Source organism: Pantherophis guttatus, chromosome 2 (assembly GCF_059756535.1).
Source record: "Pantherophis guttatus breed Tessera chromosome 2, ASM5975653v1, whole genome shotgun sequence".
NCBI classification, from domain to species: Eukaryota; Metazoa; Chordata; class Lepidosauria; order Squamata; family Colubridae; genus Pantherophis; species Pantherophis guttatus.
The window spans coordinates 191,292,963-191,316,836 of NC_142064.1; the positions used below are offsets into that span (position 1 = coordinate 191,292,963).

Here is a 23,874-nt window from a genome sequence, read left to right on the forward strand (position 1 = left end):
AAGAGGCAGATTTAGTAACAAGCTATTTGCCCAGATATTTGTTAATAGGCAATACTTCAGCTTCTGCCTTTGATATTGCAAATACTGGCCATTATTTTGATTTTGGTTTTTTATTATGTAAATATTTTTGATGCCATAGTTCTCACTGCAACTATTATCGGATTTTGGAAAAGTGTAAACTCATATCTTAATTCACTCAATCCATTTCCTCAGAATCAACAAATCTAGGTGAATGCAACTTAACAAGATACTCCCTGATCATTTCCTTCACCTTTGCCCATGTGGAATTCAGGCCAGAGTGAATTAGAGAAAGTTTATTCATGAAATGCTGCCCCAGGGTCTTACCAGAGTCCTTGTAAAAATCTTTCTGATTCCCATTCCCTACAAAAATGTGAGTAATATTAAATAAGGCAATGGGGTACACAATCTACAAAAATAAAAAGGTCAGCCCTTATTGTTTATTTAACAATATTTATACCCTACCCTCATGGATTCTGAGAGGGTAACAGTAGATTAATAACAGTATAATTCAGAAACAAAAATGCAAGTTCCATTAAAACAACCTTACGATTAACTTTCCTATTACTGACATCCAAACTCAATAATGTTCAAAATACAGGTTTAATTGTTTGGGAAATTCAGGTAAGGAAACCACTTGTACTTCTGGTAAACGTTGTGCTGTGTGAGACACCACAGAAAAAGCATGCCATATAATCTCCACCATATACCTTGTGAAAGAGGATGAACTAAATGGACAGATTTCATTGTGCTATTATGATATAGCTAAGACATTACCTGATATATAAATAAGGGCCTATAGTAATCAGTCAGCAACTTTAAATAGATTATTGCCACAGTATAGGCTTGAACATGAGCTCTTGCTTGCACCCAGTCCAATTCACTCCTAGCCTTCCTTCACCATTGCCCTAGGCATTATTTATTTCTGCCATTTAACCTCCGAGAGTGTATAAGTAAATCAAAGAATTTCACAGGATTGGTACATACATCTCTGTATTCCGGAGACTGACTAGTTCCTCAAAATGACTGCCTATCAGATTGCTGAAAACATCTCTAAGTGCCCTTTCAAATCTGTTTAGATCCATTAGGCCCTTGTCCAAATCAGTCTTCCCATTCTTTGGAGGGTTTCAGTATCAATGACTGTCACAGTAATCAGAAACAATCTCACAGTGGCAAAGACTCACAGCAGTTCATTTAATGATGGTTCAAAGTTACAACAGCACTGAGAAAAATGACTTATGTCCTTTTTTTCATACTTATGACTTGCAGTATCTTAGTGGTGACATGATCAAAATTCAGACCCTTGGCAACTGACTGATATTTAGGATGGTTGCAGTGTCCCGAGGTCATGAGATCACCTTTTGTGACCTTCTGATAAGCAAAGTGAATGGGGAAGCCAAATTCACTTAACAACCTTGCTAGTAACTTAACAACTGCAGTGATTTAGTTAACAACCGTGGCAAGAAAGGTCATAAAATGGAGCAAAATTCACTTAATAAATGTCTTGCTCAGCAACAGAAATTTTGGGCTCAATTGTAGTTATAAAGTCAAGGACTACCTGTACAGAAGTAAATTAGAATGCATTGCAGACTTTGGAGACAATTATGGATCTCAATCTTTTTATTGAAAAATAAATGCCAGTATGAATGCATGCAGGAACACTTGCAACTCTAGCAATCGGTGTTTTCTAAGATGCCTCTTTTTTAAAAAAGGAAAAGGGAAATATAAGCTTTCATATAGTACTTAAACCTCACACCATGATAATGAAACAAATTAAAATGTAAAGGTAATTTAGAGGGAAAAGTGGCTATTTCACCAAGGGTATTAAACATGCACACTAGACTAAATGTGTAACGTTAATTCATTTTATTTCTATGAACAGGAGTTCTTACATTGCTTATATTTATGGTCATTTCGTACTTTATAAAAAGTATCAGTGAAACAAATAAATTTTTCAGGGAAGAATAATAAACCTCTTAGCATTAAAGGGATTTGACATTTCAACTATTTGAATAGATGGCATTTCTCAGTTATTACATTTTTTATAAAACAGTTAAGTATCATCCTATCATTTATGATTACAGCCCTAGACTATAAATTCTGACTGATACACAATTTGCCCTAATATTAATTTTACTTTGCAGTTTTCCCAAATACATACTTTTATATCTATCTATGGCATACAACCCCTTAAATTACCAAGGTTTAAATAAATCATCTGGATTCCAAGAAGACCAATACAATATGTTTGAAAGAAAAATGGCTTGTAGCAGGAGAGACATTAATAGAGTTTTGTGAAGAAAATTCTTTCTTTGTTGCCCACACTTGATTCAAGCAACCTCAACAGGGATTCTAAATTTGGACCTCACTTGTTGAGCAACACAGGAGGGAAATCAAATATATAAGGAGGAAGCAGAAAAAGTGCAACGGTCAATCAGCACATTTCCAAGCGCAGATTGTGGAGCAGACTATGAATTATTAGTATCAAATATAGAAAAGTAAAGAGAGTAGTGCAGATGACCTGGATAATCAGCATATTAAATCAATGAAAGAAGGCCATTCAGCTTCAGATTAATTTATGTAAAACAGAAAATGAATAGCAATAGGAAGGTTCTATAAAAACCAAACAAGAAAAATACACACCATTGCACTATTCTTTTTCAGAGAAAATTGACATAGGCAGCTTTAACTTTCAAAACAAACCACGCAGAACCATATTCTTATATTCCAGCCATCCTTTCGTCATTCATTCTATACAACAGATTGCTTGCTACTTCCTAACTTTCCAACAACATACGCATTTTAAAATGTATCCATCTCTAACTGCTCTCTCTTTCGCTCTTTCTCCCCCCCTCCCTCCCTCCCTCTCTCTCTTGCTCATTTACTCCGTTTTCCATTTCAAACACAAATACCTTGGTTTTTGACCTATTGATTTTTCAGATCTATATTCCTATTTGCATCATACAATAAAACACACTGCATCATTCAGGCTTTCAGCCAGCAATACTTCATTGTCTGCATATAAAAATATACACATACTCACATATACCCAACACACACACATCTACTAACACCACAATCATTCCCTACACAGTTGTCAATAAATACACCAGTAAAGTGGATATCACACATCCTTGTGCTCAGGCTCAGTGTTGAACCATTCACTAAGCATTCCATTTATTCTCACACATGATTTACTTCTATTTGGTATCATTCTTTTCATATTTAATAACCACACACTCTCTGTATTCATGTAAAATATCCCATAATTTAAACCTATTCACTTTATCATACACTTCTTTTTAAAGAATATACCATGAATATACAATAAACTTTTTCACATTCAAACATTTCACGATAACTTTTGGAAAAGTAAAAACATTTGGTCTGCACAGATCCTGCCAAGCATAAAATTAAATTGTACTTTCTGAACTTTGTTCATTGTCCTCTCTTGTACCTTTCCAATCAGAATGCTACCAAACAGTTTCATGGGAACATATAATAAGCTGATTCTTTGAATTCTCTAGCTACCTTTCTCTTTGTATAGGGGAACAATAACAGTATTTTTCTAATCTTTACACACATTAAGTAACATTTTTCATCATTCGTACAGCACTTACTACATCTTTGTAATCAGCTTTTCCTAGATATTAATATTTATGACATTCATTTCAATTCCATCCTTTATAGTATCACTATAATTCTTTTTTTCCCTTCCATTCAATCATGTTCCAAGTTCCTGCAGTTTTCTTGGCAAGGTTTTTTTTTCTTTCAGAAGTGGTTTGCGATTGCCTTCTTCCTAGAGTTGAGAGAAAGTGACTGGCCCAAGATCACCCAGCTGCCTTTGTGCCTAAGGTGAGGACTAGATCTCCTGGTTTCAAGTTTGATGCCTTAACCCGTACACCAACTGGCTCTCATATTTCCCATACAAATCTCCAAAATGCTCCAGCATTCCCTCATTTCATTTTCACCCCAAATAATTTAATTATTTTTAATTACATCCATTCTGCTTGAGGCTACTTTTTACCCACTTTAATATATTTTTCAAAAATCCCATCAAAACATTTCTGCAATCTTGTGCATCTCACTTTTAATCTTAGCTCTTTTTTGCTTTATTTGATTACAGATAGTCCTCAACTTACAACCATTCATTTAGTGACTGCTCAAAGTTACAACAGCACTGAAAAAAGTGACTTATTAACAGTTCTCACATTTATGACTGTTGAAGCATCCCCATGGTCACTGATCAGCTGTCACAGGTCATGTGATCACTATTTGGTTTCCGACAAGCAAAATCAATGGGGGAATCCAGGTTACTTAATGACTGCATGATTCACTTCACAAGTGCAGTGATTCACTTAACAACTGTGGTAAAAAGGTCATAAAATGTGGCAAAACTCCCTTAGCAACTGCCTCACTTAGCAACAGAAATTTTGGCCTCGATTACCAAAATCTACCCTTTCATGGATTACTGCCTTGTTGTGACGAAGGGGCTTGTGTAGCTCAATGAAGCTATGAGCTATGCCGTGCAGGGCCACCCAAGACGGACAGGTCATAGCAGAGAGCTCGATCCACTGGAGAAGGAAATGGCAACCCGCTCCAGTATCTTTTCCATGAAAACCCCATGGATACTACCAAAAGGAAATAAGATATGACACTGGAAGATGAGCCCCTCAGGTCGGAAGGTGTCCAATATGCTACTGGGGAAGAGCAGAGGGCTAGTACTAGTAGCGCCAGAAAGAGTGACGTGACTGGGCCAAAGCCTAAAGGACACTCAACTGGTGGTGAAAGGAAAGTCTGATGCTGTAAAGATCTATACTCCGTAGGAATCTGGAATGTAAGATCCATGAATTAAGGCAAGATGGACATGATCAAACAAGAGATGACAAGACTGAATATCGACATCTTAAGAATCAGTGAACTAAAATGAACAGGAAAGAGTGAGTTTAATTCAGATGACTATCTATGCCCCAACCACTGGTGCTGAAGAGGATGAAGTTGACTGGTTCTATGAAGCCATACAACACCTTTTAGAATTAACACCAAAAAATGATGTCCTTATCATCATGAGGGATTGGAAAGCTAAAATAGGAAGCCAAAAGATAACCAGAATAACAGGCAAATTTGGCCTGGGAGAACAAAATGAAGCAGGCCACAGGCTGGTAGAATTTTGTCAAGAGAATATGATGGTCATAGCAAACACTCTTTTCCAACAACCCAAGAGACGACTCTACACATGTACATCACCAGACTGTCAACACAGAAATCAGATTGACTATGTACTCTGCAGCCAAAGATGGAGAAGCCCTATACAGTCAGTAAAAACAAGACCAGGAGCTGACTGTGGCTCAGATCATGAGCTTCTCATCACAAAATTTAGGCTTAAATTGAAGAAAGTAGGGAAAAGCACAAGGCCACTCAGGTATGAGCTAAATCATATCCTGATGAATATAGAGTAGAGATGACAAATAGATTTAAGGAATTAGATCCTAGATTGACATAGTGCCTAAAGAACTATGGATGGAGGTTCGCAATATTGTACAAGAGGTAGCAACTAAAACCATCCTAAAGATCTTATTTTCCTGGGCTCCAAGATCACCACAGATGAGGACTACAGCCAAGAAATTAAAAGATGATGCTCCTGGGGAGGAAAGCTATGGGAAATCTAGACAGCACACTAAAAAGCAACAAAAGTGTGTATAGTCAAGGCTATGGTTTTCCCAGTTGCAATGTATGGATGTGAAAGTTGGACCATACAGAAAGCTGAGCGCCAAAGAATTGAGGCCTTTGAACTATGGTGCTGGAGAAGATTCCTGCGAGTCCCTTGGACTGCAAGGCGATCAAATTGGTCAGTCCTAGAGGAGACTACTCTTTAGAAGGCCAGGTCCTGAAGATGAAACTCAAATACTTTGGCCACCTAATGAGAAGGAAGGACTCACTAGAGAAGAGCTTAATGCTGGGAAAGTTTGAGGGCAAAAGAAGAAAGGGACGACAGAGAATGAGGTGGCTGGATGGAGTCACTGAAGCAGTAGACGTGAGCTTAAATGGATTCCAGGGAATGGTAGAGGACAGGAAGGCCTGGAGGAACATTGTCCATGGGGTTGTGATGGGTCGGACATGACTTCGCAACTAACAAAAACAACAACAATCAAAAGCTAATTGAGGATTATTGGTAGATACGTCTATTTCACATTTTGCATTTTTTCCTATAAATACTTATGTATGTATTATATTGCGCCCTTACTTTTTTGTAGATATATTTTACATTCATGTTCTTCTCAAACACATTCACTTTTACTTGATAAAGTGTTAGTATTATTATAAGCAATTGAAATAAATGCATGCTCTCTGCTAGGAAGAGGGTTGTATACATAAGACCTGTCATGTCCAATGAAAATTGTTCCTTCCTGTTGATACATGTGAAGATAAGTGATACTGCAGAGGACAATTGCAACCTTACTACTAGAGTCTTTGAAAATTCTGGAAGGAAACTCAAAACCGTAAGTATTCAGGTGGTATTCTCATTCATACTCCAAGTCAGTGACACAAAAAGAGAATCAATGGGAATTATATTAACAGGATAGCTTTAATTTCTGGCTTAATGGTCTAGGGTGTCTAGATTATGCTGGCACTTGATGAATTTCACTCATAAAAACAAAAAAAAATGTGTTAAGACAAATCATGGTGAAGTTACTGTGTGTGTGTGTGTGTGTGTGTGTGTGTGTGTGTGTGTAAACTGAATCTTGTTAGAGGTGGAAATAAAAAATGAAGGATTCAAGTAAAGTTTTGTATCTTGCAGAAAAGAGGCATGGCGATGAAATGGGGCCTCCTAAATAACATAAGAAAAATCAGAAATAAGGCTGACTATAAAGTTCACATCCATCAACTATTTAAGTACTAAAGTTCAGAGGCTGGAAAACAAATATGAGCTTGAACCCTCAGCACTGAATGGTAATAAGATTTAATAGGTAGAACAGAAATATGATGGAATTATTCCCATGACTGAAATATAGCAAATGTAGAAATAAAAGCATTAGGAAGGGAGAGGAGTTGAGTTGGAAGGAGTTGAGTTGTACACTAGAACTATTCAGTACCACTAAAAAAAAAAATCTGAAAATGAAGAGAAAAACAATAATAAACATAATACTGATGTTGATGTCTTCTATTGCTTTCCCAATAAAAAGCAATCTGCATTTTGTTTCAGGGGGTTGTGAAGTCATAACAACAGAAAACTTTCATTACTGCAACATCAAATGGGGGACAGACTCTGAGAAGCATGGTTTTTCCAGGAAATTCCTGAGTTGACTTTCTGATAACTGTCCTAGAGAAGGTGAAGAATAGGATAGAAGTCATTATTCCTGATTTGATACTAAGCAATTCTATCAGGTATACAGAGATGAGCAATTCGAAGTAATAGAAACGTGGTGAAAATGACTGCATAATCCTTAACTTTAAGGGAAATTAGATCTAAGTGAATCAAATGCATGGCTAGGACTTGAAAGGAAGGAAGGAAGGATCTTTTAATAAATTTGGAATAATGATATATGCAAGAGATGGTGATGGGGAAAAGAGTTTGTTCAAGAGAGTAAGAATTCCTAAACAAGGTAAAAATCTAGAACAAATGTTTATCAGATGATGCAATCCCCAGAAATGAATTTTTCCAGAAAAATTCAAAATGATCTTCATAGCTAGAACAACAAGGTATAAGAAATAGAGTGGAATTGCTAGAGAAAAGTCCATATTTCATCATCTATGAAAAAAGTAAAATGCATGTATATACTATAGAATAGGGATCTTGGCTTGGTAACAGCACTTGTGAAAATAATCTTGGAATGGTAGTTGGAATATAAGGCAACAGTGTGAAGCAACTGCAAAAAAAAAATAGCATTACAGAATGCAATTTCTAAATCATAAGTAATAATAACAGCTGGACATTTTAATTTTTTTTAGAAATATTGAGAATTTGAGACATGCAGATTACACACTTCATTAACTGAAAATAAAAAAAGAGATAGACATTATGTAAGTAAAAAATGGAAAATGATGGTATATGCTTTGCGATATTACCACTGAATATCACTGAATAAGTGCAAGTGATAGCTTTTTCTTTCTTGAGCTCAAGAGTAAATAAAGATTGTTTGCTGGGAAAGTAGAAAGATTAACAGAGGAAGGTGAGGAAAAATCTAGACAAGATCATGAAGAGTATGACAATTTCAATGACAACAAGGAACAAAATAAATTAAAAACTATATCCTATGCAAGAACAATACACTTATTCTGACTGGTGAAGCAGATCAGTCTCAAAGAAAATGGTGATTGCTGCAAGTTGAATTCCTAGGATTTTAGAGAGTGAGGTACACAGAAACTATAAGTAAATTTGAGATGATTACTGAAAATTAAATCCCCACTTCTGTTTGTTGGCTAAAAATATATATAAGGCATTACAAAGGGTCAACCGACAGACTTTGCTCAGATCAGTACTGAAATTATAGGACTCCCAAGCAGACATTCATAGGCAAAGATAATGGAAAATATGTTGGTATGAAGGAAACCAGCTGCACACTTTAAGATTCAAGTCTATATATCTTTATTTATATCACCTATCCATCTCAGATCCAAAGTTAATACTTCGCCTCTCTAACCATTTATTTCTGGACAACAGATGTAGCTTATACCTGTGCGCTGTTACTATAACAGACTAATCCAGCCTTGGGACCTTGCTTCTAAACTCTGCCTAATCTAACCCCACAACTATTTGATAAGAAGGCATTATTTTAAAAAAAATAATTGCAGAGATTTTAAGATAAACTATTTTTTAACATTAATGATGGTGGGAAATAAAGAACTATATAGGCAGTGCTCCAGAATATCCACACTGAAGAAACATAACATTTAGGCATAAAGTATATACTATCCCATAGCACTTTACAGCACTCTTTGGGCAGTTTACAATGTAGAAGCATTATTTGCATGTTGCCCCCAACAATCTGGATCCTCATTTTACCAACCTTGGAAGGCTGAGTTTGACTCTTGAGTCATGTTCAGAGTTAAACTCCAGGTTGTGGGCAGAGTTTGCCTGCAATACTGCACTTTAACCAGTGTGCCACTGGGGCTCTTAATAAATCACTTCTTTAATCAGTAAGCATATTTATTACTTTCTTTTTTTCTAACTTAAACATTTTAAGCATTAGTCCCATCTCCAAAATCAAAAATCATTACAAAATAAAACCCATTGTACTATCTATACATTTTATTAGGTTCTAAAGATGGTTTCTATGACTGTGCAGGCTTCAAAATGTATTTGGAAATAATACTTTGGAACTCCTGAGGGCAAGTGCAACACTTCTTTTAAGTAACATGCCTTTTTTCAGTTTTCTGCATGAGCCTGAAAAAAATTGTGATTTTTAAAAAAAGTCTTCCTGTCCTATTGATTCCAAAGCTTTCTTCCAAATCATTTTTGAAACAGATATATAATCCTAGTCTCCAACAAAACACATAACCAATGCCTTCTCTTACTTATGCTTTAAAAAGCATAAAAAAGTGTGGACAGAAAGACTCTTCACTTGTTTTGTTTTTTACCAGAACAGAAGGTATTTTCTTTGGGCAGAAAGAAAACAGGATGAATAAAAGGATCAGGATTTTCTACAGCAATTAACAAGATGATCAACTTGTTCTTTTGTTTATCTCCAATAATTACATTTGTTTGATCTGCATAGGGTTATGCAGCACAAAGTACTTAAATCCTCTTCAAGATTAGCCTAAATAAGTTGTAAACAGGTATAATCCAATTCCAGTTCCACAGAGATACCAGGAACTAAATCCTACTCCCACTTTGGAGAAAAACAACACAAATCTGAATTTTAACACATAAAGGCTTTGAGATTTTTCAGCCCATAGATCTTATCTAGCAATCAAAAGGGAACAAAAGCCTAATGACTGCTTTCACCAGAAAATAAAAGTCAGTTTTGAGCAATTAAAAGCAGGAAAGATATTCTGCTTTCTCCTTCTACCTTTTTTTTTCTGCTAAACTAATCTATTGCCATTCCAGACATGTTTTTTGACCATGCAAACACTTTGCATCCTGCAGAAATACACTTAGGTAGATTTAATGGAGAACCAGCAGGTAAAAATCAATTTAAGCACCTTAATTCATACACAACCTGGTTGTCTAGTTTTTTTTAATTAGTGAGATGTATCTTCTTCTTCTTGTTCTTTGTGTTATTCCTGTCATATCACTGGGTCCACTGTTTTGTATTTCGCCCACCACTTTGTCTGGCCCGCAATACTGGCAGGGAATATGCCTATGGCTCGCATGCTGTCGTGCAGGTAATCCATTCATTGCTTTTTCGGTCATCCTTGGGGCTGCTGGCCATCTGGGCTGAATGCAAGTGGCTGCCTTGGAGCCTTGTGATGGATTCCACATCAGCTCTGGTCACATGTCCATACCACCACAGCCTTGCTTCTCTCATTTTGTCTGGAATTCTGAAGGCCTTCGAAATGTCTTTGTTCATAACAAGATCCAGCCATGTGACTCTAAAAGACTATCTGATCATTCACATCATTATGTGCAGCGCCGCTTTGTGTCTCTTCATCGTTGATCATTAGGGAGATGTATGAACCTACCAATTTTGCCTTCTCGATACATAAAAACCAGGGCATTTCTGACAGTTAAACATTTCTCATTATGCATGAACTCAGCAATTTCCCCCTCACTCATAATCAAACCAATCTTGAAGATTGCTCTCCTCTTCACCAATTTGCACATTAGGTTTTCCTTACTAATATGGGCTCCATCAGTGGTGAAATCCAATTTTTTTTTCTGGTTCTGTGGGTGTGGCTTGGTGGGTGTGGTGTGGTGTGGCTTGGTGGGCGTGGCTTGGTGGGCATGGCAGGGTAAGGATACTGCAAAATCCCCATTCCTTCCCCACTCCTGGGGGAAGGATATTGCAAAATCTCCATTCCCACCCCACTCTGGGGCCAGCCAGATGTGGCATTTGCCGGTTCTCAGAATTACTCAAAATTTCTGCTACCAGTTCTCTAGAACCTGTCAGAACCTGCTGGATTTCACCCCTGGGCTCCATTCTACAGCTCTTACTGTGCAAAAGTAAATATCAAGCACAAGGCTAAAATCAGATCAATAGCAGCCTGAATTGTTTCAGCTTTCTAGAATACTGGCTTCCATTAACCATAATGAGATTAAAGCAGACAAGAAGGGGAGCAGGATTATTTTAAGAACCGCTGAAAGAATGGGTCTCTCCCTGAGGAGTTGTACTGCTCATTTTATTAAACAAAGGAGCCTTATTTTCCTTTTTCAAGCTTCTATTGTCACCTTCTTTTCCATTCTTTTGAGTTGTAAACCTGATAGTTAAGGACTTATTTATTTCTATAATATACGCCAGAAAAGCCTTGGTTGAAAATAAAGGTAACTTGTGATGTAAATAAAAAGCATTATATAGTATTTTAAAGAGAAATCTCTAACTTAATTTTCTCTACTATGGTATCCTCTAGAAATATTAGTCACATAGACTCAAAATTCTATACTGATTGGAGAAATATGATTTAGATGGCATTTACTAGCTACCTATGATTGAAAAGAATTTGGTTGGTTTTAGGGAGGCTCTCTATCTATACCAGTGGTGGGTTGCTCCTGGTTCTGTACGGTTCTATAGAACCGGTAGTAAAACCAGCGGGAGGCTCCACCCACTCGCCACAACATCATCATGGGTGATCTGCGCTTGGGCAGAAGATCCATCCGCATGCGCAGAAGATCAAGCACGTGCGTGGTCCCGTTAAGAACCAGTAGTAAAGGTAAGTAGAACCTTGCTCAATAATAGTAACTGTGAGAGGGATCTTGGAGTCCTAGTGGACAACCATTTAGATATGAGCCAGCAGTGTGCAGCAGCTGCCAAAAAAGCCAACACAGTTCTGGGTTGCATAAACAGAGGGATAGAATCAAGATCACGTGAAGTGTTAAGACCACTTTATAATGCCTTGGGGTAAGGCCACACTTGGAATATTGCATTCAGTTTTGGTCGCCACAATGTAAAAAAGATTTTGAGGCTCTAGAAAGAGTGCAGAGAAGAGCAACAAAGATGATTAGGGGACTGGAGGCTAAAACATATGAAGAACGGTTGCAGGAACTGGGCATGTCTAGTTTAATGAAAAGAAGGAATAAGGGAGATATGATAGCAGTGTTCCAGTATCTCAGGGGTTGTCACAAAGAAGAGGGAGTCAAACTATTCTCCAAAGTACCTGAGGGTAGAATAAAAAGCAATGGGTGGAAACTAATCAAGGAGAGAAGCAACTTAGAACTAAGGAGAAATTTCCTGACAGCTAGAACAATTAATAAGTGGAACAACTTGCCTGCAGAAGTTGTGAATGCTCCAACAATGGAAATTTTTAAGAAGATGTTGGATAACCATTTGTCTGAAGTGGTGTAGAGTTTCCTGCCTGGGCAGGGGGTTGGACTAGAAGACCTCCAAGGTCCCTTCCAACTCTGTTATTCTATTCTATTCTATTCTATTCTATTCTATTCTATTCTATTCTATTCTATTCTATTCTATTCTATTCTATTCTATTCTATTCTAAACCCACCCCTGATCTATACCAATATAAAACTGGTCATTTAGTTAGAGCTGCAATTTTTCATACACTTCACACTTGTTAAACAGTTAAGTGTGTGGACTAATGCATCCATACATGCTTAGTATATCTCTTTATCAACCCAAAACAAGTAATTTCTATATTAACTTTAGGGTTGCAGAAGATGATCAAATGGATAAATATTTCTGTGCAATTTTCATATGAAAAACTACAGCTAAATCATTTACTAAGGCATTTCAGCAACTGATTTCATTCAAGTCACATTGTTCTTTTCCAAATGTCAGGTTGTTAATGGGGAGACCTTTACCTTCACAAGGCACAGAATTTAAAATATTATGCTAATGTATATAGCTGCTATAGCTGCTGTAGTAGTATTACTGCTATTAGGAGTATATTCATAAGTAATACATTAAGATTTCTATTAATCTATTCTGTTAAATGAGAGAGATTACACAAAGACATCTTTGACTAATTAAGCCGTCAGCCCTATGTAGTTCTTCTAACCCTTTAGATCACAGCACGTTATTTCCTAAGCACAAAAGAGAGGGTGGACAACTCTCTCTCTCTCTCTGTGTGTCTATTAGTGTTGAAAGAACTAATTTTGCAATATGTTATCTGTTAAACATTTTAAAAATACACATAAATAATTGGTAAGAACTTAAGGGAAGAGAACATGTGTTTCAGAGCTGGGACCTAATCTGGATGGCTAGTCTCAAATCCTAGACAGTACATTGAAGATGGGAGAGGAAAAATATGACGTTTTCCTTCTATAATCTGGATTTTAAAAATTAAATTTAACATGTTTAAACTTCTTTATCTCACTTATCCCCAGCTTGAAAAAGCCTTCACTGAAATTTAAACAATTCATTAGTATATTAATGTGCGTACACACATACAAATGTATGCATGTTACAAAGGAGGAAAATAGCTGATGGCCTTTTATTCTGAGAATTTAATTCAGTGGCTGTATTATATTTATATACAATAAATGCATTCATTATCCCAACAAGATACTTCCTAGCAAAAATTAATAATCAAGACATTATAATTTTAAAGGATCACATGTGAACTGGACATACATACTATATATACCCTGCATACTGGATGGACAAAAGAGAGAACTGCACCAAACTGTAGAACAGCATATTGACTGAATTTTATTATTTCCCAACTCAGTTTATCATTACCAGTTCCACTAATCGAGATTTCTAGTTGGGGAATCTATGGATTTGGGTTTCTTTTTTTAAAGGTAAGAAAATCAGTCCTGGACCAAAGATTAGAATATGCTAGATTATGATTTTTCTGAGTTAAGACATGGGAAATGTAATGTCATTTTTTAAAATCAAGAACCATGCTATGCAATTTTGGGGAAGACAACATTTTCTTATGTATTTGTGATTGGTAAATCACAAGACTGAATCATGTGTAAACTCTACTTAATTTCTTACAGCACTGATGGAGATTTTGGTGAACTGCAGCTTTCTGCATCCCTCACCATTGACCATACTGACTATGTGCTACAGCTCAGCAACCTCTACAGGAATAAAGAATAAAAGAAAGAATACGTAGAATACAAATTTGATCTTTTGTGTTTTAAAATATGGAAGCTTGTTTTTGAAAAATATGGAAGCTCAGGTTCTCAATTATTGCTAATAATTTTTGACATTATTAACATTCTTATAATTTTTTAAAATCTCAATTTGAAGGGGAAAATGTACATTGGGAAGAACAAAGAAGCACGACACCCCCCCAAATGCAAATTTAAAATGTTATCTTACCTCTTGCGTTAACCTCCCAGAATCAGAATAAAATTGTCCATTCCAGTTTGATTCCATCCATCCACAAGCCACTGATATGAAAACTTCAAGCAATAGGAGGAATAACCAGATGCTCCTTGATTTCATTGCTCTAATTCTAAAGGAAATAAGAAAGCATTTTCATGAAGAATTAATGCCTGGTGGTTTGTTTGTGTTAATATTCTATTGCGTATTGAATAAGCCATATTTGATTATATTTATACATCATATTAAACAATTAAACCAGAGGTGAGCACTTCAGATTGCAATGGAGGTAGAGAGAATCAAGCATTGTGGCCCCAGCTGGCTTAGCAATACTGCAGAATGGGGCCACACTATAGAAGTGGAGAAGGCTTCCCTACCACCACCCTTTCTTGGCTTTCTTGGGTATGATTACTTATTAATGTTAAACTTTTGGTGGGGACACATTCAACTTTTTTTAATAATGCAGGAAAATGTAAATTTGCATCATTCTTATTATAAACATGAATATAGAGAACTCCTGGGGTAGGAGAGAAGTGGTTCAGAGATTCCTTGCAACTAGGGTTGAAAGTTGACCAACCTCGCCACAAACCATACTTTACACACTATGGTAGGTGAGTTCAGCACAGTTGTGTAATTAGTAAAACAAATTTCAGTAGAGAGGTATTGAATTGTAGATGCAAACCAAAGTCTAGTTCAAAAGTCATATTGTACAGTAGTAATCTTTAGACTTCTATACCTTTGTTTCTCTTCCCTTCTTCAGCAGAGATGGCATATCTAGATATCCTTATGAACAGACTATATTTTCCCATTACATTTAATCATAGGAACTTTAGTTTGTTTCAGATACAGTTAACAAACTGTATTTATTTATTTATTCATTCATTCATTCATTCATTCATTCATTCATTCATTCATTCATTCAATTTGTATGCTGCCCCTCTCCGAAGACTCAGGGCAGCTCACAATGCATTTAAAATCATTATAAAAAAAAATTAAGAATTAAAAACATTAAAAACATTAAAACTCATTAAAACTCATTAAAACATAACTGAACCCAGAGTTTGACATTTATTTATTTATTTATTTATTATTATTTTTTTATTTATTGAATTTCTATACCGCCCTACTCCCGAAGGACTCAGGGCGGTGCACAGCCATGAAATAAAACACATAGATATACAAAATTTAAAATCAAATAAAATGAATTAAATAAATTTGGCTGAATTAATACCCAATTTAAAATACCCATATTTTAAAATCCATTAAAAATTTAGAATTTACACTTAAAAGGGAGAAGATTTAGGCGAGGCCAGCTTGATGAAATAAAAGCGTCTTCAACTCGCGGCGGAAGGTGCGCAGATCCGGAATCCTCCGTATCTCTGGGGGGAGCTCATTCCAGATCGTCGGTGCCCCCACAGAGAAGGCTCTCCCCCTAGGGGCCGACAGCCGACATTGTTTGGCCGACGGCACCTGGAGGAGCCCCTCTCTGTGGGAGCGTACTGGTCGGTGGGAGGCTGTTGATGGTAGTAGGCGGTCCCGTAAGTAACCAGGTCCCAAGCCATGGAGCGCTTTAAAGGTGGTAACCAGAACCTTGAAGCGCACCCGGAAGACCACCGGGAGCCAGTGCAGCTCGCGCAGGAGAGGTGTTACATGGGAGCTCCATGTTGCTCCCATAACCACCCGCGCGGCCGCACTCTGCGCCAGTTGGAGCCTCCGGGTGCACCTCAAGGGGAGCCCCATGTAGAGAGCATTACAATAGTCCAGACGAGAGGTGACGAGGGCATGAGTGACTGTGCGTAACGAGTCCCGATCTAGAAAGGGACGCAACTGGCGAATCAGGCGAACCTGATGAAAAATCCTCCCGGTCACGGCCGTCAAGTGCTCTTCTAAAGACAGCCGTGAGTCCAGGAGGACGCCCAAGTTACGAGCCCTTTCCATGGGGGCCAATGATTCGCCCCCAATAGCCAGCGATGGCGCCAGCTGACTATATCGGGATGTCGGAAACCACAGCCACTCGGTCTTGGATGGGTTGAGCCTGAGCCCGTTTCTCCCCATCCAGATCCGCACGGCCTCCAGGCACTGGGACATCACTTCAAGGGCATCGTTGGGGTGGTCCGGGGTGGAGATGTACAGCTGGGTGTCATCAGCGTACAGATGGTACTTCACCCCGAAACCACGGATGATCTCGCCCAGCGGCTTTACATAAATGTTGAACAGAAGGGGCGAGAGAACCGATCCCTGCGGCACCCCACATATAAGGGGCCTCGGGGTTGATCTCTGCCCCCCTGTCAACACAGACTGCGACCGGTCAGAGAGAAAGGAGGAGAACCACCGTAAAACGGTGCCTCCCACCCCCAACCCTTCCAGCCGGTGCAGCATGATACCATGGTCGATGGTATCAAAAGCCGCTGAGAGGTCTAACAGGACCAGGACAGAGGAACAACCCCTGTCCCGAGTCCTCCAGAGATCATCAACCAACGCGACCAATGCTGTTTCCGTGCTGTACCCAGGCCTGAAGCCTGACTGGAACGGATCTAGATACGACGCTTCATCCAGGTACTGGGGTAGCTGTCGCGCAACCACACTCTCAACAACCTTCGCAACGAAGCAAAGGTTGGAGACTGGACGATAATTAGCCAATACTGCCGGGTCCAGGGAAGGCTTCTTGAGGAGAGGCCTCACCACCGCCTCTTTCAAGGCGGCGGGAAAGACACCCTCACCCAACGAAGCATTTATAATCCCCTGGAGCCAGCCTCGCGTCACCTCCCAGGAAGCCAGCACTAACCAGGAGGGACACGGGTCCAACAAACATGTGGTCGCGTTCAATCTACCCAGAATCCTGTCCACGTCATCTGGGGTCACAGGATCAAACTCATCCCAGATAACAGTCTCAAGACCTGTCTCCGTCACCCTCGCTGGATCTATCCCGTCAGAGTCCAGACCTGCCCGAATCTGAGTGATTTTGTCATACAGATACTGAACAAAATCCTCGGCTCTTCCCTCCAAGGGGTCCTCCCGCGCTTCCTGGTGGAGCAGGGAGCGGGTCACCCTAAACAGGGTGGCCGGGCGATTATCTGATGACGCAATAAGAGCAGCAAAATGAGTACATTTTGCTGCTTTTATCGCCACTAGGTAACTCCTAATATGAGATCTTACCAGTGTTCGGTCAGATTCAGAAAGACTAGCCCTCCAACAGCTCTCTAGGCATCTTTTCCGGCGCTTCATCTCCCTCAGCTCCTCGGTGAACCAAGGAGCCAGGCGAGATCGGCGCCGGGTCAGAGGCCGCAAAGGCACGACTCGATCCAGGGCTCCAGCAGCCGCCCTATCCCAGGCGGCCACTAGGTCCCCAGATGAGGCATGAGCCAGAACCTCCGGGATTGGCCCAAGCTCCATCTGGAACCTATCAGGTTCCATCAGGCACCTGGGGCGGTACCATCTTACCGGTTCCGCCTCCCTGCGGTGGGGTGCTGCGGTTCGAAGGTCAAGGCGAAGGAGCGAGTGATCTGACCATGACAAGGGCTTGATGACTATATCCCCTATCTCGAGATCACTCAACCACTGTCCAGAGACAAAAACCAAGTCCAGTGTGTTTCCCCCAGTGTGCGTAGGGCCATGAATTAGTTGGGTCAGGTCCATGGCCGTCATGGAAGCCATGAACTCCCGAGCCACCTCAGATGCCTCACCCACGGATGGCAGGTTGAAATCCCCCATGACCATAAGTCTGGGCGTATCAACCGCCACCGCGGCAATAACGTTGAGTAGCTCGGGCAGGGCTGCCGCCACGTGGCAGGGAGCCAGGTACATGATCAGCAAACCCATCTGAACCCCGTGGCCCCACTTCACAAGGAGGGACTCACAACCAGCTGTCTGAGGTACAGTGGTCTCCCTCGGCCTAAGGCCTTCTCTAATAATAACCGCTACTCCCCCGCCCCTCCCCTGTGACCTTGGCTGATGGAATGCGTGGAAACCTGGTGGGCACATTTCTACCAGAGGGACCCCTCCCTCTGGGCCCAACCAGGTCTCCGTAATACCCGCCAGGTCCGCTCCCCCCTCGTAAACAAGATCACAGATGAGGGGGGCTTTATTTACTACAGACCTGGCGTTGCACAACATCAGACGAAGGCCCGGGCCCTGAAGGTCTGTACTACTGGAGAACGGGTGGAGCCTTGGGGGCCGGAGCACTCTACCGCTTGAAGACAGCGGGTGCGTGCTCCCTTAACATGATATGGCCCCCTGCTCCCGCCATATCTACCCCTCCCACACACAGTACCGATGGTGAAAGCATAGTCTGGACCAGCTCGACCCCCTCCGGATCCCCCACCACCCCCGCCGAACGTCCTGGCCAAGCCCGACTCTCCCCCTAGTGGGTTATCCCCCAAACCCACAATCCTAATTCCAATCCCACCCCCCTCCCCCTTCCCAGAACCCCTTAAAAGTTTAAACAAGGACAATTTTAAAAAACCCCGCAGCCCCCTCTTTGCAGCATGCCACCTCTCGGGACTCCAGAGCCCGTCATCGAGGTAGGCCCTCGATAGAATGGAGGGCCAAGCCTGCGAGAGGGGGGAGTCTCGCAGACCAAGAAGCTCCGCTGCTGAGTACATTAATCATAATGGGTAACACGACCATATCCTGAGGGTGTATATAAAGGACCGAGGAGAAGATAAAGGAATGGGGGATCTCAGAGACATATTTGCAGGACCAAGTCCCCTGTCCCCTCACAACAGAGGACATAGTCCAAAGCCAGGACGACCACAGTTCCAAGGGGGAAATAGATCTGACCTAACTCTCTCACGGTGGTTAGGTCAGCTGGACAACCCCCTCTTGTGGTGGGGTGGCAGCAATGAACTGATGCATATAGACAACGTCCGGGGGTCAGGTCCAAAAATCGCCCTCTCACAGCGTCCAGGGGTCAGGTCCAAAAATCGCCCTCTCACGGCGTTTTGTCCGGCGGTAAAGACCGATGGTAAAGTCCCCTCGCTGGTAAAGTCCCCTCGCTGGTAAAGTGCATACGTGTAGAAAGCTGGTAAAGTGCATATATGTAGAAAGCGTCCCGGTTCAGCCCCCAGGGGCTCTGACACCTGGCCACCCTCTCACGGTGGTCAGGCAGATGTCTAGCCCCCTCAGCCGACGGGATGCAGCCATGTACCGGTCTCCCGTTCAGATGGAAATAGCCCTCTCCAGAGTCAGGGGGATTCAGAATAGTAATAATAGGGCATAGCGCCAATGAGTCCCACAGGCTGACAGTTGGTCCAGGTGGGCCCAGTTCTAAAAGGGAACGCTGGAGGAGAAAGAAATGGGGCAGAAATGGGGCGGCTTTCTCAAGCCCCCCGCCCCCCGCACAACCACAAATTGAGGCCTCCCGAGGCCCAGAAAATCGCTCCGGGTCTTTTCCGCCCAACCGTGGTTGCAGGTCTCCCAGACCTGTTGGTTTGTTGCCCCCCCAGCTCCTACTCCAAAAAGGGGGGGGTCCCCAGCGCCGTCTAACCGCCAGCTAGCCTCCACAGCAACCGCCATCGCTCCACAGCAACCGCCATCGCTGCCACAGCAACCGCCATCGCTGCAACCGCCATGCGCGCCATCGTTGCCAGCCCCCAAAGAGCCTGGCGACGTCCCAGAGGTCTTCAGGGGGTGCCCGACACATCGTGTAGCACTTCGGGCCACCCCCCCGGGCTTCGAAACTTGCCGTGCGGCGGGCGCCCCCCAGCACAGCGCCGCTCCCACTAATTGATGGCTCCGGCTGTGAAAGAAACGCTGCCAACGCTGCCGACGCCCAGCTGATCAGCCTGGCGCTCCACGCATCGCCCCTTCCCCTCGGCTCAGTCACAGAGGGAAAGAAAACCCTCTCCGTGCTGGCCGGGAGCTCCCCTGACAGGTCCTGGGGTCGAGGATCTTCAAAACGACCCCCAAAGGACCCAAAGGGTAGGTCGGCGCCCCATCCTCAGATCGCCATCCCAGCGGGCGCCACCATCTTGGACATGCGCAAAAGGAAAATTTGAACTACCCCTCGGGAAAAAACACCAAAATGAAGTTGGTACTTCATTTTAATTGAGTAGAACATACAGTATGCATAATTTTTAAATCATACTTGAAATATTTTAGCCTCTTACAAAAGTAAATAAAATGGGATATATATGGATCATGTGTAAGTCTATTTTTTCACTATTTTTCTTAGAATCATTTCATTTATGGCACACATAACCACAAACAGCATAGGCTATGTAGTAATTGGGTAGGCTATTCATTTTAATGATTCTGAGAGCAAACATAAACACTGAAGAACAAGTGGTATATATCATAATCACATGTTACAGCCACATAAATTTGGTGTTTTAAAAAATAATCGAATTTTGCATATTTATAATGCATAAAGCTTGAGGTAATTTGGATATTAATGCTTTTTTTGAGGCATGAAGTGCTCAACTGTCAGCATTTTGAACTGTGAGAATGTTCTACAACAAGACCGAAATTCAAATGCTTCATTAATAGGCTGAATCTTTCAAATAACATCTGTTGAAATAATCACACTGTCAGTAATACGTAAGATCAGAATGACATTTTCCATCATCACCTTCCCTCCAGAATCGCCACCCTGTTTTTGAAAATCACCTTATAGTTATGTACGCATTTTTCACCATAATTTCTTACCACCTTGGAAAGTTGCCATCTAAATGAAGAATTAATGATCTCTAGAATCCAAGCCATAAAAAATAACCAGAAATTTAGTCTCAGAACAGTAGGCAGGTTCCAGTTCCTTGGTTTCAGATAGGACTGTGTATTGTACCAGGAAGAAATTTACAGAATTGGGATAGGCATTTTTCTAAGAAGTAACTACATTTTGGCTTGGTTGAAAGTGATGAATGTTTTAGGGGTCACTTCACTGCTAGTCTAATGAACAGAGATTCATTCTGTTTCATGTCAAATTGACTTCTCAAAGGTCATTTTTAAGACTTAATCATTTGTGTCAGAAGGACTATTGTTTCATTATAGTCACTCAAAAGCATAAAAGTCTCAATTTATTTTCTTATATTTACTGAGTGTAGGGACTCAGCTAATATGTCTTTTGTTTGCTAAGCTGAAAGATCTGAGTTATTTTGCTAACCTGTCTATAATACTTGAAGAGGATTTTTTAAAAAAATCACTCCCAAACCCAAATAAACACAAGCATCTAACTTTTTAAAATTCTTCAGCGTTACAGATGTGTGCATGCCTCCACTGTAATTAGAATGACTATATAGGTAGTCCTCAACTTACAACAGTTCTTTTAGTGACCATTCAAAGTTACAACAACACTGAAAAAGTGACTTATGACCATTTTTCACACCTCTGCAGCATCCGCATGTTCACATTGATCAAAATTCAGACACTTAATAACTGAATCTTATTTATGACAGTTGCAGTGTTCCAGCGTCATTTGATTACTTTTTGCAACCTTCTGACAAGCAAAGTCAATGGGGAAACCAGATTCACTTAACAATCGTGTTACTAACTTTACAAATTTAGTGATTCACAGCATGAAAGGCCATAAAATGAGGCAAAACTCACTTAACAACTGTCTTGCTTAGCAACAGAAATTTTAACCTCAATTGTGGTCGTAAGTCAAGGACTACCTGTATATTAAAGATCATAACAACATATAAGCATCATATATGAAAGCTATTTAGTAATAGACTAAAACTGCAAATGGGATTAATGACACTGCCAAACAGATCAATTTATATGCACAAACATTTATACTAATTTATAGAATGGTCATTCACCTTTCTGAAAATGCATTCAAGATTGCTATTAGTATATTTCACTATTCTTCTCCTAGGTAACTAGACTTTTCTCCCTCGTCTCTTCCATTTTTACAAAAAATCTTTTAGACAAAAATTCAGTAAGTGATCTGTTATTTTTCTCTTTTAATTTGTCACTTCTGATCAGTTATCTCTGTATCTTTTTTTCTCTGTACAATTTCTAATACACATTTAGCTCTTCAAATGCTAAACACCTATTGCAGCAGCAGCCATTTTCTCTATACAATAATCCTCAAGTTACAAATGTAATAGAGCCTGCCAATTACATTCTTAACCTGAGGATTCATTAATTGCATCATGTTCATTTGATTTAACCCTTCCCTGCTTTCCCCAACAAATTCATTAATCAAATGCACAGGCCATTAACTACACATGAGGTATCTCAGGATGGGGAAGACCATAGGGGGCTGAGTGCTGGAATAGGCCACCTGCTTCAGACCACTCAAGGCCTTCCCCAACCCACTGAGGTACCTCATGCTCCCCTGGGGTCCCCACAATTGCTTCCCCCACTTTTTCTGCACACTGGGTCTCCATAGGTCCTTTGTGAATGCTTTTGTTGCAGAGAATGGAGGCCTGAAGTAGCATGAGACTGAGAGCCTGAAGTCTTCCATCCTCTTTGCAAAAGCTTTTGGAGCAGAGGACGGAAAGCTGAAGAAGTGCAAACTTCTTTGGAGATGTGATGTTGTGCTTATTCAGATTCACCTAAGCTGCCCAGCGCTCAAAAAGCAGATCGGGTGCCCTGCAGCCTTGGTGAGTCAGCCAGGCTGAACAGGGCACGCTCGCCCCACTCTGCCTCTGGTCTTAATGCTCCGCTATTGGTGCTCCAGGAGCAGGCAAAGAAACTGTGGCAGAGAGGCTGAAGGGGAAACAGCTCACTTGTTCATGGAGATCTTCACAAGTTAAGTGAGTCTCCACAGGTCCAGTGCCTGTTAGGTCCCTGTGGTGGTGGAGATAGCAGGGGGACTGGTGCAGTGTCTCTGCAGTCAGTTGTAAGGGTGAATGACTGCTGTTGTGCTGCAACATTTATAGCTTTGAGACTGTGTCATAAGTACTTTTGGGGGTGATGTAACTTTGAATGATTGCTAAGTGAACTGTTGTAACTCAAGGATTACAAAAATTTTGTGTATAGTAAGAAGAGGAAATTTATATGAAATAAGGTATTTCACCTCCTGATGAAAAAAAGATAAAAAGTATCAAAAAGTATAAAACATAAAAAATACATTCAAAATAATTGGTTCTTCATTCAGCTGGAGAGGTGGTGACGAATCCTAACTGATAGGGTACTGTATGTCAACCATCACATCTTGTAGCAATCATATCTGGCCAGTTTTCTTTTGGTTCTGTTGTTACATCCAGGATGACTCTGAGGGTATCAGTTCAAAATTTTAAAAATAATATTTCAAACCTCTAAGTATGTACTTGCAATGTGAAGACAAATGGAAAGATCACTATTATTTAAATACAAAAGAATCTTTGTCAAGTTCTGACTAATGAACTCAAACTAGTTAGCACTCCGAGACTTTGTTTTCTCAAAGATCTGCTTTATTGAGTACATCATTTCAGGACTGATTATCCTAAAATCAGCTCTAGTTATTTCTCGCGGTTTCAGCATAGTTAAACGTTAGAGACTTCTCCCTCCCTTAGTGTCACAGGTCACATTATCCAATAGGTGTCCT

The 23,874-nt window shown here is 40.6% G+C and overlaps 1 protein-coding gene across 4 annotated transcripts in view; it reads right to left on the bottom strand.

Moving 5' to 3' along the window:
• Positions 1-23,874, bottom strand: part of FSTL4 (follistatin like 4) — a 462,461-nt gene that overhangs the window by 420,554 nt on the left and 18,033 nt on the right. For all 4 annotated transcript variants that reach the window (XM_034404203.2, XM_034404188.2, XM_087883660.1 and 1 more), the window contains exon 2: positions 14,400-14,535. In XM_034404203.2, coding sequence (XP_034260094.2) covers positions 14,400-14,525 — 126 coding nt within the window. In that variant the 5' untranslated portion in view covers positions 14,526-14,535. The remainder of the gene's footprint in view (positions 1-14,399; positions 14,536-23,874) is intronic.